Source organism: Lagopus muta, chromosome 2 (genome assembly GCF_023343835.1).
Source record: "Lagopus muta isolate bLagMut1 chromosome 2, bLagMut1 primary, whole genome shotgun sequence".
NCBI lineage: Eukaryota > Metazoa > Chordata > Aves > Galliformes > Phasianidae > Lagopus > Lagopus muta.
Genome location: NC_064434.1, coordinates 21,200,734 through 21,215,164, shown reverse-complemented (window position 1 = coordinate 21,215,164; position 14,431 = coordinate 21,200,734). Strand labels below are relative to the sequence as shown.

General features: G+C 37.2%; 1 protein-coding gene across 3 annotated transcripts in view; it reads left to right on the top strand.

The window, feature by feature from the left end:
• Positions 1-14,431, top strand: part of CSMD1 (CUB and Sushi multiple domains 1) — a 994,481-nt gene that overhangs the window by 639,608 nt on the left and 340,442 nt on the right. For all 3 annotated transcript variants that reach the window (XM_048936946.1, XM_048936944.1, XM_048936947.1), the window contains one exon: positions 5,166-5,278. In XM_048936946.1, coding sequence (XP_048792903.1) covers positions 5,166-5,278 — 113 coding nt within the window. The remainder of the gene's footprint in view (positions 1-5,165; positions 5,279-14,431) is intronic.

Here is a 14,431-nt window from a genome sequence, read left to right as displayed (position 1 = left end):
TACTCATAGGATTGCATTACCTCCTGAAGAAGTATAAAGCCACTTTTATATACAATCTAGTTTTCATGTATAAAAAGTGGCTGTACATGTACTTTTTGCACAAATCTGTCTGACCTGATTTAGGCTAGGGGTGTCAGAGGATCACTGAGCACAGCTGGGTTTTATGGCTTTATAATCTCTGTGAGCAATAGGCAAGCTGCTGCCTTATTTTAGATTGGAAAGAATTTCTTCGTGTGCTGTCAAAAATGAGTGAAGATGGTAGAATTTTGTAAATATATACACATAAGCATATATTATATTTCCCAAAATAGGTGGGAGCTAGATTATAATGGAAAGTGTTCCAGTTTGGAGTTCTTATAATGCAGATGGTAATAGGTGGTGTAATATTTGACATTTATCCTCTATTTTGATAAGTATTATTTTCTTTCATAGAATCTTAACAAGTTCAACAAATCTAGGGCATCTGAATCTATTGTTTAAAATACATGTATTTTATGAAGTACTATTATGGAAAACATAAACAGAGTTTCATAAAGTTACAAGATGAAATATAAGTAACTTATTTTCTGAAAAATACACAATTGTATCCTTGAAAAACTGTAACTGCTACCTATTACTTCTTTAGTCTACGCATGGTAACCAGTGAGTTATTTTATTGGGTACCGTTTGTCTATATGGTAAGATAACAGTATTTCATCAGTTTATGGTCGGAGAAAGCAATAATAAAGGATTGTAAAGGAAGATAGAGAAACAAGATGTTTTATTTCATGTTTTAATATCAAACAGATTGTATGTCTGTTAGATAGATCCAAAACTAATTTGCAATAGTAAGGTACAATACAGAAGCATATTCTAAAATTTGTCCTTTAGGGGGCTAAATGCCCCCTTATATGAACTGAATTTTTTAAGTATGGAGAGATGTGGGAATTTTTTTTCAGTCAGAAGAGCCAAAATGAGTTCTGCAAATGAAAATTCAAGAAAAAGCTCATTTTACGAAATACTCCTTTCAGTGACTTTTTTTAATTTTTTTTTTTTTTTTTTGCTTTAATTATTTGTAACAAATACAAATGGGACACCTAAAATCTTTCATTTAAGAAAAAGAAACAAGTCATCCAATGTAAAATACATAATGGAAGAATGTTGTTAGTGAAACTGGTTACACTGAACTGAAAAACATGTTTCAGTTCATTATATTTATATGTTCATTCTAGCTTGTTTTGAAAACCTCACAGAGGCAACTACAAATGAAAGGACTTAATTACCACAAACTTAATGTACCCGCTGACACTGGTTTTCATTGCCGTAATCTATGCTGAGAATATAATCTTATTTGTCATAAATTTGTCTTTCAAGGTATTAAAGAACAGACTTTTTCAGTGCAGGTGTAGATCCCTAATGTACTTAAAAAATGTTCATTCTAGTTGCAATAGATATTATATTATATAATTTAAACTATTTATTTATTTATTTTTTATCCTTAGCTATTGTGAGTAAAAAGGAACAGCTCCAGGAAACTAGCCTCTGCATGAAAAATCACAGTGACTATGGCAGATAATAAATATTTCATAGTAAGATTAGTGGTTATTGAACATTGTTTTAGACATCTGCTTTTTCAATTAATCTTGTTAGATTTTAGTCCTGTACTAGGAAATGGTAACTGAAGGCTTAAGAAACAAAAAAAACCTCTGCACAAATAATTGGATGACATCAGATGAGTAGATATTAGAAGTTATTGATGAAATTTCTCTCTTATTTATTTGCTAGGGAATTTGTTCAGGAATGAACAGCCATGAAGAGAACTAAAAATTCTGCTGTTTTCAGAATGTGAATGAAAAGTACTCATATGGGCTATGGCAGTAAAAACACAGTAGCTGCAGCATCCCTAAATAGAATATTGTGTGCTATAAGATTAACATTTTATCATTTCAGCTATTAATAATTACAGTAAATAGGGAAGAATTATTAAGGCAAAATATTTATTTCCCAAGTGCTCAATTACTGCATATTAGTTGCAACAAAAAAGCCAACTATTTAGTTTTCTTTGTTTAATTGTGAACTTTATTAAATGTTAATTTACCTTCAGGACAGCTGTCATATTAACTTTAGGACTGAATACATCTTCTCTGGACCTGGATGTAAGAATTCTTTGCAAAGCTATAGGAGAATGGCCTGCAGTATTTAGGACCTGGGATGAATATCACAGGTTTGAACAATAAAATCTAATTGATTGCTGTGTCCTAAAACTTAATGTTCTTCTCTTGCTGGACAATGAAAGCCATATATAAGCAAAAACCTAGACATACAAGGGATTATTCTTTTATTCATCAGCTTGAAAGCAGTTATAATATTTCAGAGGAAGTATATGCTATACAGAGTACCATGGAACATTGTTCCAGTTATGTTGGTCAAGTATCAGATCAATAACAAAGAAAAATATTTGCTAATACTATTGAATTAATAAACCAAATTGTTCTTAATAGAGCTGTTTTTCCAAACAATAGATAAAAATTAAAAAATAAATGCCTTTGGCTTTAGCCTGCAGCCAAACATGAAATATGTTCAGGCATAATACCTGCTGTGAGGTATTGTGAAGTACAAAAAGAAAGACTTATTTTGTAGGTAGCAATGGGATAAGGGGAAATGGCATTAAAATGTAATTTCAGCTAGGCCCGAGGAGGAAATTCTTTACTGTGAGGGTGGTGAAACACTGGAACAGATCGCCCAATGACATTTTACAGGCCAGGCTGGATAGGGCTTTGGGCAGCCTGGTATTAGAGTAAATAGAAACTGAGAAGACTACCTTCAAAGAATAAAATTCTGTTTTGGCATGTCACGTGAGCTGGGTTATAACAGAATTAATATGCTTCACATGAGGCTCAGATGTTGCTCAGTCATTCTACTCATATTTCTAAGGTGAGATTAGTCTCAAATTAGTGTGGAAGTTAAAAATTCTTCATGTAATGTGCACTCCCAAAATATTTATTCCACTCTCTTGACTATGCAGGATCTTAGACCACGTGTAGAATGCAGCACTGTGAACAGCTGACATTAGATAAGGTTAAATCCATCTTCTTCTCCTTGTTTCACCAGACATAAGTGATTCTGAGCATGAATATAAAATTTCGCTCAGGCAAGAAACTTAAAGTTTATCTTGGGAGACTTCTATCTGAATTAATTATGGGATATCACACCAAATTTCCACATAAGTTTCATTGGATCATAGAATTGCCAAAGTTGGAAAAGACCTCCAAGATCATCCAGTCCAACAGTCCAAGGCAATATTGAAACATATCCAAAACATTTTATGGGAGCTGTTTGGATATAGTGCAGTGATGTTATTAATGAGTGTAATGAATGTAATGTTGTCATGGTGTATGGTATGATTGGGGAACACAGACTTTAACTGAGTGTATGAGTATTTCATCATGAAGAGGAACTATCACAGCATGCTGCTATCTGGTAATGTTTAAGCATTTTCCTCTCAAGATGTAGGAAATATTCTGTAGTAAAACTGAATAATTATAAATGTAGCTGCCTTATGTACTCAGTGGAAAGACTCTGAATCTTTTAAACTGTCAAACTCTGGTTAAGACTTTCATTTTGGGCTTATCTTATGACTTGTCAGTGTTTGGTTTACTTTATTTCATCTTTTTTATACTCACGAATGCTTGATTTCATTCAAGCATATGTTCTCAGGCCAAAGTTGACAAAATATATTGATCCAAAGTTCTGTGGCAAACTCTTCTGGTCCTCAGTGTTTATCAGAATTTTCTGGTATGACAAGAACCATGTGGATTATTCAATCAGTGGTTTTCTTCATTTGTCTAAAAGTAGCTGCCAGTCTCATTCGTCTTTCCAGGAGCATATCCTGTCATCCTGAAAAATTCTCAGAGGAATAGCTTGGGGAACTTTATGACTTGCTAACATGCTCCTAAAAAATAAAAGTATTTTACCCAAAAATGTATGTGCTCATTTGATTTCAATCTTACCACCAAATAATGCTAAGGTAAAATAGAAAGGATTCATTCACAGCAACCAAAATAAACAACCATGTACGTATTGCTATAAAAACAGGTGGAAAATAAAAAGAGAAAATTAATGCATGACCTAATTATTTTAAATGCCAGAATGAGAAACATCTTGTTCTCATCTGCTCACTCTCTCCAATTCTGAACCCTAGCAGACATTAGCTATTACAAATATTCTGTTATTTCATATGAAGAAGACACAATTTAAACATTTTCTGTGAAACTGCTTAGTTCTTATCTATGAGATAAGAATCTGCTACTTTAGAGATCACAAAAATGTTCAGCAAGAATCAAAGTTGATACCAGTGAGGAAGGGCAATATTAAAGCAAAGGATGGAGGATATGCAGAAAGAGAGAGAATATAACACATTTTTTTTAATACGCTAGTCTGTTAGATCACTTCACCTATGCATGAGACTGCTTTAGAACTATAGAAGCAAGGGAGGATCATTGAAAGTTCTCATTTTGATAATTACCAGCATGGCTGCTCTTTTAAATATTTTAGAAGAAAGGATCTCAAAATGGAAGGTAGTTCCAAATTGAGGAATAGAATCCTGTTTTTTTCTCTTCACTTTCTGACTCAGAGACTTGATATAAAAGCTCAGAAGATGTTCTATAATATATCCAAAACAATAAAATAATTAAAAAAATGATTGTGGTTAGATGAACATAGAAATAACTGAATTATTTCAAAGTAATGAAGATTAAGCCTTTCTGGAAGCTTTCCTGTATTTTCTTTTAAATGTAATGTAGCTCTTATAGAACTTCTTTTCAAATTTCATTTTATTTTGTTTGCACTTAATTCAATTCTTTTTTTTTTTTTTTTTTTTTTTTTTTTTTTTTTGGAACAAGTAACAAATTTCCAAGTGTACATTACTTTTGGGCTGAGTATGGGGGAATGGGGAAAATAGGTAATAGAGGGTAAAAGAGAAGGATAATTGTGAGTTGACAAAAAAACTCCAAAACCCACAGATTGCAGTTATTTTAATTCTTTCTTGCACTTTCAAATTAAGGAAAGTAAATGGAACAGCAGTATGTCTTGGGTCTTTTTCTTGTTTTCTCTATTGTCTGTAAAGTAGGTGATTTTGTGATGTGATTTTGGTACCCTTGACATTAGAGTCTTTTTTATTTTTCCAGGCTGACTGGCATGAATCTACCTTCTCCTGTTATCAGCAGTAAGAACTGGTTACGACTCCATTTTACATCTGACAGCAACCACCGACGAAAGGGATTTAATGCTCAGTTTCAAGGTAGGAAATACAAAATCTGTAGCAGAAAAATTCCTTTACCTTTAAACATTGCTAAAACAGTGGTGGTAGAAATTTCTCTTTAAGTATGAGGGGTAGTAAAGGGCTGACTGGTGTTACTACTACTCTTATGCTGAATAACTGTTACTGTTTTGTGATCTGGCGTCTGTGTGTCACATTGCAGTTTACTTTAAGTACTGCCTTGATCTCATTTTCTATAATGAATTGTTTTCCATTCAGTTTGGTCTTTGTTTTAAAAATGTGGTTGGAATGCACCTTACAATTGATTTCCAAGTAAATTATATACAAGGCATGTCTCCATCTAAGTGCTGTCTTCCCTAATTACACAAAATAAAACTCTTATCCAGAAGTTACATTCATCATTTGGAAATTTAGCTCCTGCCTTGCACAGCACAAGTTGTATTTCAGGTTCCTACATAATGTTGCATACACAACTTTAAAGGAATATAAGTAAATGTCATTGTTGCTGTCAGTTGCTGTTTATGTTCACCTACACAGTGGTTAAAATGCAATTTTTTAGAATGGAATCGTTATTGAATTTTATACTTCATAAATCATCGTTCAAGATCAGTGACAGTATAGTTATATTGAAAACAGAGGAGCTCTATAACTCAGAAAACCATTAAGCTATTTAATTTATCTGTACTTTTAAATTTGATCTTAGCCTCCACACCATCAAAGAATCTGAGTTTAGAACTTCTCTTTTCTCTGGAATTGTAGGGCCTGCATCATGTGTTAGAAATGACAAATGCACTGCTGCAATTGTATGTTCTCGTTACTATATAGTATATACATGTAAAGCAGATAAATGCATTTAACCTATAGGTCTTTCTTCTTTAAAAAGATGAGAATCAGCTTCCATGAAAGACAGTGATTGTGATTGTGAAGCTACTTTCAGCTGTCTATGAAAGACTTCATCAGATTCCTCCTGATCAGGCAGCCTGTATTAAGCACCCACAGTGATGTTACCTATATAAGCCTGCCTGTTGATTCTCACCCATAGGCTCTCAACTCATTCCTCATTAATTTCTAGACAGAGCTTGATACATTCCAGTTGCCCTCTCACGTAAAGAGAAACTCCACCACCTTACTCTGTTGCCTGTCTTTCCTAAGTACATATCCATCCATGACAGCATTCCAGTTATGTGAGCTGTCCAACTGCATCTCCATAATTACAGTGAGATCATGGCCCTGTGGCTGCACACAGAAGTGTAGTTCATCCAGCTTATTCCTATACTGCAAACATTGATATTCAGGTACTTCAGAGAAGAAAAGGGAGGGATACCAGATCCTCTATAGTTACACACGCTGTGGAGGTGTTTGGCCTTTCGGCTTATGTCGTGGGAGGTAGCTAAGGAGCATTTGTCATTGTTCCGATTTTCCTAGGTTACTCCCCAGCCACTTGCAATAGTGTGAACATTGCTATTTTGTACCGTGCCCCCCAACTCTTTCAGTTTAAAGCCTGCCTCACTAGCCTTAGACTGCCCTGCTTCTTTTAGACAGGTGGATCACATCCATCTCTAACAAGTTATAATCCTCATAGAAAGTTACGTTGGATTTACCAATTGGATTTAAAATGATACCTCAGCTCATCAGTTTGTTCTGTAACAAAAATCTTTCTAGCTTACATTTTCATCGTATACTTATTATACTTCTTTCCATGTTAATTTAAAGTACTCTGAGTTACCTAGTTATTTCAGAATTCCTAGGAAGAGAATAAAATAAGAAAGCTTCCATAGTAAAACTGATTAATGAATATGTTCCACTTTTATAGCATAAAACAGATCTCACTTCTAGAGTATTTCAGATTAAGCATGTTATTTTTGGCAGGCTGTCAGAAAGATCCAAGAAGGTATGATGTCATTTGATCATGTGCCAAAAGTCATCAGTTTGTTGTATTTGCCTACTTTAAATAATGCAGAATTTAACAAAACAGATAATTCTGAAGTCAAATAAGAATATAACGGAGACTGCTGAAATAATGCTGTCCTATTGGAAAACCATGAACAAATGATGTAAAATAAACTGCTAGGTAAAGTAATCATTTTCAGTGAATTTTTGTAATTCATGTAAGTTGATATCTGTCCTTCATCTACATTGTTTAAAACCTTTAAAATTGTGATTGAAGTACATTAGAATAATTCACAGTACATCCTCAATAGATGCATGCTGGGTACATTAATCAGATTTTTCTATGCAAATTGTCACTTAAGGTAAATTTAGGAAAGGAAATTAATGGAAGAAATTAGTAAAATGCAAAAGCAGATTAAAACTATTATTTCCTGTTGCTTAAGTGATACTGAACATTGTTTCCTACTAAGTAGTACTGGAACAATAACTTGTGTTTTGTTAAATCTTATTAACGGGAAATGAATCCAATCTTGATAGAGAACACCGACAAATATCCATCAATCCACCATCTGTCTTGACCATTCTTTTTTTCTGATTAACTCTTATCACTCTTAAAAATTTAGGCCTGACTTCTCACTAGTACTAGTCTTATTTGGTCTTTCTCTGTCTGGTAGGAGATGTTATGTTTTTCTTCAATAGAGTAAGAAGTCAGATCATAGAATGGCCTGGGTTGAAAAGGACCTCAAAGATCATGTAGTTTCAACCTCCCTGCCATGGCCACTAGACTGGGCTGCCAGAGCCACATCCAGCCTGGCCTTGAATGCCTTTGGGGAAAGGGGCATCCACAACCTCCTTGAGCAACCTTTTCCAGTGTGTCACCACCCTCTATGTGAAAAACTTTTTCCGAATATCTAACTGAAACCTCCCCTGTCTCAGTTTAAAACCATTCCCCCTTGTCCTATCACTATCCGCTCTTGTAAACAACTGTTCCCCCTCCTGTTTATACATTCCCTTCAAGTACTGGAAGGCTACAATGAAGTCTCCCCAGAGCCTTCTCTTCTCCAAGCTAAACAAGCCCAGTTCCCTCGACCTTTCTTCATAGGAAATGCATCGACCATTCCGCTCAAACTTTCTGAGGGTGCACTCGGAGCCATCATCTGTGTCATTGATGAAGATATTGAAGAGCACCGGTCCCAAGACTGACCCTTGAGGGACACTGCTTGTGACCAGCCTTCAACCTGACACAAAACCATTGATCACAACCCTTTGGCTGTCATCAGCCAACCAGTTCTTAATCCATCAAACAGTCTATCTTTTAATTCCATACCTCTTCAATTTAGAGAGAAGGATGTGGTGAAGGACCATGTCAAAGGCTTTGCAGAAGTCCAAGTAGATGACATCTGTTGCCCTTCCCTCGTCCACCAGTGTTGTCACTCCATCATAGAAGGCCACCAGCCTTGTCAGGCAAGATATTTCCTTGCTGAAGCCGTTCTGGCTGTCTTCGATCACCTCTTCATCTCATATGTGCCTGAACATGGTAACCAGGATGATCTGCTGCATGATCTTCCCAGGCACAGAGGTGAGGCTCACTGGCCTGTCAATCCTCAGGTCATCTTATTTCTCCCTTTCTTAAAAATGGGAATAATGTTTCCTTTTACCAGTCACCAGGAATAAGTCTTTTATTAGCCCTACAATTGCCATATTTTTTAGCCTTACAGTTCACCTTTTGATCTCCCAGATAAAGTAAGGAGATTGAGTTTCTTAAATCTGTCAATTGAAATAATTTTTGCTATTGTCCTCATTTATTTCACAGTGAGCTGGTGATATTTGAAATTTGCAATGAATTCTTAATTGATTTTGTATTTCTTTCAGTATCTGATTAATACTGTAGGTACTACATTTCACTTTTTTTTGCATGTGTTTCTCTTCTTCCTACTGCTATTAAAAAAAAAAAAAAATTGTGAGCACCTAGGAAATTAAGTCAGTTAAATATAGAACATTCGGATTGAGGTAATAATTTTTCTGTATCCATGTGTCTCTCGTGGCTGCTGTAGATAGGCTACATTTGTTCATTTGTCTTATTCTACCCTTGTTGTTCATTCTTTTGCAGTGCATAATTTTTCTCCACTTCAATATTGTAACATCCCAATTTTCCAACTTCTTATCACTATAGTATCAGAGTCATTTATTTTGTAAGTTTATTAGTTATTCAAATCTAAACAAATACAGGAGTGTATCAAACTATTTTCACACAATTTTGATTTAATTGATTTACATTTTATTCAGCTGTGGTAAAATCTGTGCAAGTCTACAATGTGGTAAGTTCTCAGCAGATGTTCCTTTATTAAGCAGGAAGGAATTAATCTGTATTCTATTGAAAGTAAGATTGTTTTGGCCTAAGCTTCATATGTGACTATTGGTTCTGAATAACTTCCTTTTTAGAAATAAACATCAAATGTACTGTTTTTCTCTGCCTCAAAAATTGAGTGAGCATTGGAGTCTAGGAATAGAAAATACATAACACTATTAACCACTGGCCCCTATTTGCTCAATTTTAGATTTGTTGTCTGATAGAAAAGGAAAATTTTAATCCTACTAAAAATATAATAATGAAATCAATATTGTACATCTTCTCACATACTGAATAGGAAGTGGAAGAAGTAAAGCAAAAAGTAGGATTGCTACCCTAGACTTTAGGAGAGCCAACTTTGATCTCCTCTGGGACCTACTTGGAGCTATCCCATGGGCTAGGGTGTTAGAATGTAAGGGAGCCTGTGAGAGCTGGTCAGCATTTAAGCAGCTTTTCTTCCAAGCTCAGGATCAGTGCGTCCCTGTGAGAAAGAAATCGGGAAAGGGTGGCAGGAGACCTGTGTGGATGAGCAAGGAGCTCATGCGCAAACTCAAAGGAAAGAAGGAGGCCCATGAAATGTGGAAAAAGGATCTGACCACTTGGGAAGAATACAGGAATGTTGTCAGGGTCTGCAGGGATGTGACGAGGAAGGCTAAAGCCCACCTGGAATTAAATCTCGTGAAGGGGATAAAGGATAATAAAAAAGGCTTTTTTAAGTACGTTAACAGTAAAAGGAAGACTAGGGAGAATGTGTCTCCCCTGCTAAGTGGCGGGGGTGTTCTGGTAACAGGGGATGCTGAGAAGGCGGAGATACTGAATGCCTTCTTTGCTTCTGTCTTCAGTGAAAAAGCTCCCCTTTGGGAATCCAAGACCCTGGAGGTTAGTGAGAGGGTCTGGGGAATGGAAGACCTCCCTTCAGTCAGGGAAGAGGTGGTCCGGGAGCACCTAGACAACACCAATGTTCACAAATCCATGGGACCCGATGGGATGCATCCACGGGAGCTGAGGGAGCTGGCAGAAGTGATTGCTGAACCACTTTCTGTCATCTTTGAGAGGTCTTGGAGGACGGGGGAGGTGCCTGAAGACTGGAGGATAGCCAATGTCACTCTGGTCTTCAGAAAGGGCAAGAAGGAAGATCCAGGCAATTATAGGCCAGTCAGCCTCACCTCTGTCCCTGGAAAGGTGATGGAACAGCTTGTGCTGGATGTCACCTCCAGACAACTGGAAGAAAAGGAGGTTATCAAGAGTAGTCAGCATGGGTTCACCAGCGGGAGGTCGTGCTTGACCAACCTGGTAGCCTTCTATGATGTTGTCTCTGGCTGGGTGGATGGGGGAAGAGCAGTGGATGTAGTCTACCTTGATTTCAGCAAGGCATTTGATACTGTCCCCCATGACATCCTTATAACAAAGCTGAGGAAGTGTGGGATAGATGAGTGGACAGTAAGGTGGGTTGAAAACTGGCTGACTGGCAGAGCACAGAGGGTCGTCATTGGCGGTGCAGAGTCTGGTTGGAGGCCTGTAACCAGTGGTGTTCCTCAGGGGTCTGTGCTGGGTCTGGTCTTGTTCAACATCTTCATCAATGACCTTGATGAGGGGATAATGGCCACCTCAGCAAGTTTGCTGATGATACGAAGTTGGGAGGATTGGCTGACATGCCTGAAGGCTGTGCTGCCATTCAGCAAGACCTGGACAGGCTGAAGAGCTGGGCAGTAAGAAACTGGATGAGGTTTAACAAAAGCAAATGTAGAGTCTTGCATCAGGGGAGGAATAATTGCATGCACCAGTACAGGTTGGGGGATGACCTGCTGGAGAGGAGCTCTGCAGAGAGGGACCTGGGTGTCCTGGTGGACGACAGGTTGGCCATGAGCCAGCAGTGTGCCCTTGTGGTTAAGAGGGCCAATCCTGGGATGCATTAAAAAGAGCGTGGCCAGCAGGTCGAGGGAAGTGATCCTCCCCCTCTACTCTGCCCTGGTAAGGCCTCATCTGGAGTACTGTGTCCAGTTCTGGGCTCTTGGAAAGAGTCCTGCGGAGGGCCACAAAGATGGTGAAGGGCCTGGAGCATCTCTCCTATGAGGAAAGGCTGAGTGAACTGGGTTTGTTCAGCCTTGAGAAAAGGAGACTGAGAGGGGACCTGATCCAGGTCTATAAATATCTAAGGTGTGGGAGGCAGAATGGCGAGGCCGGACTCTTTTCAGTGGTGAGTGGAGACAGGACAAGGGGAAATGGCCAGAAACTGCAGGACAGGAAGTTCCGCATAAATGTGCACAAGAACTTCTTTACAGTGAGGTGACGGAGCGCTGGAACAGGCTGCCCAGGGAGGTGGTGGAGTCTCCTTCTCTGGAGATGTTCAAGACCTGCCTGGATGCCTACCTGTGCAACCTGGTGTAGGGAACCTGCTTTGGCAGGGGGGTTGGACTCGATGATCTCAGGAGGTCCCTTCCAACCCCTACAATTCTTTGATTCTGTGATTCTGTGTGAATATTTATTTGGCCTCTCTGGAAACAGCTTTGACTTTTTCCTGTGTGCTTTAGTCCCTGTACTAAAATTGCAAGATGCCCTTTATTAACTTAATATTATTGAATGCCATATGATAAAGAAAGGAAAAAAAACATTGTCTATTTCTTGTTAATGTGGCACGTGTAATCTTTAAGAGGTAACCGCTTAAAATATCTGTTCTTCTAATGTCTGTTAAAAAATTTTAATCAAATTAATTTTGTTCATTTATTGTCACATCTTTACTTCTAAGTTGCCTCTGATTTATTGATTTATTAGATTTATTGTTCTAAAGAAGTTTATACCAGTTTATAAAGGCAATAGGCATTCATGAGAGAGATCAGTTTTCATGTCTGTTTAGATATAAAATATGTATTTTCCTAGAAATACAAAACGAAGTCCAAAAGTTGACTTAGAGTGACCAAAACAAACAAACAAACAAAAAAATGTATTTAAAAGTGCTGCAGGCTTAGTTGCTGTATGTCACCGCTAAGCAAATGCTGACATGGTAACAGCTATTCATTCTTCTGCTCTTGGTCAGTATGATTTTTGTCCTCACTGAAACTCAATTCAAAATACTGCATTCATAGTTGAAATGACATGTATCAGTTTGGTGCATGTTTTATAGATCACTGTTGCGTGTTTGGTTTTTTGTTTTATTTATTTATTTATTTATTTTAAATTAGCTGCAAAATAAAATTAAATTATGTGTTCAAATGGTTTAGCTTTTAAAGTAAGCATTGCTATCCCAGATATAGTAGCCGCTCTTTGTTAAGAATCATGTTATGCTTTCTTAGTGCTTACTTCCAAAGTATGGGCTCAAAGGCTCTACTGTTTGAAGGCTATGCATCTTCTAAGACATCTTCTGTTCTGACATAAGGAAACTGATACTTCACAAATGAACTCCATGCAGAAATATGTACTTGGAAAATTTTGAAGAAACTGGAGCTGACTAATTTTTAGGACTAGCTATTAGCAATGCAAATAGAATGGTAAAATGTGGATGTAGGAATTTAAAATCAGAGCATATACGTGAGTGATGGAGATAAGCAAATTAAATTACAGGTTTCAAGGAAGTATGAATAATTAATATGCAAACACAAAAATAGTTTCATTATTTTGTATTTACTATAGTATGAAAACATGCATGCAGATTCTGCATCAGAAGAGATTATAGTCATAAGAGTGTCAGTTTTACCACACTTGCAGCTTCATTATCTATTAGCCAAGAGTCTGTTCATGTTCAGCTGGGTGATGGGTCAGTGTAAGAGATCTGTTTTTTGAGATGTTTTCAGACCACAGATATCATTTCTCAACAAAACATGAGAAGATGATGAAATTCAAACAAGGATCTTATTATGTGATTTCTTTTTTAGAGACTGTGCACTACTGTTCAGTGATAGTATATGTTCATTGTGCAGACTGTATTGATACTGTTTTCCAGAACTGTGGAGGACACCTGCAGGCACTGAATGATTGATGTTTGCTGAACTTGTTTTATTATGATATGTTTTATACTGATAGCACAGCAGAGATAAAACAGTCTGTCAAAGCAAGTGGCCAGCCAAGTGACATACAGAAGGTTAATGGAAAACAAATGGCTGTGCTTTTTTTTAAATTTGCAGAGTCTGTGTCACCTTATACACGTAGAGTGAGAAAGATCCGTGTAAAAATCTATTGTGACACCAATTTTTCTTGGGTCTGTATCATTTGTTCGCTAGAAGTGCATGCAGAGATTTCCAGCGCAAGGAGCATGTGGAAGGTTTGGTAATGACAGGCAGCACTTTGCTGGATTGATGGAACAAGGAAACCAGCTGATCATGAGCCTACAGCTTTTACAGGTAGCCATAGAGGAGAAACATCTATGCCTGCTGTGAAGCTCTCTGGAATTGTAATACTGATTAGTAGGGGAAGATTTTGAAAGCTGTTAGTGAGAAAAACAGCAGGATAGCCTATTAGATAAAAACTAGGTTTGGATTATTCCAGTGAGTCAGTTTAAGTGAGAAATCCATTGGAAAAACAGGATGCATGGGGAAAGTCGGGAAGTAGATAGCTGAGGAGCAAAGCTTGCAAGGATCCTCCTTGTTTTTATTGAAGAACTTATTATAGAATTCCTTACATAAACTTACAAGTACTTATGTGAAAAATTGTTCTGTTTTCAAGGTGATTGCTGAAGAGTATTTCATATTCTTTGAGGAGGCATGTGGAAGTGTAATGGATATAACAGAGCACCAAGTCCAGTTTTCCCAAAAAAACAAATGCTGCACGTAAAAAATGTATTGGCAAAAAAAAAAGCAGTGAAAAGTGTGCAATTCAGTTGTAGAATCATTGAACGGTTTGTGTGGGAAGGGATCTTTAACATCATCTAACAACTACAGCATAACACTGCCCCCCTGCTATAAGTAGGGATACCTCTCACTAGACCAGGTTTCTCAAAGCCT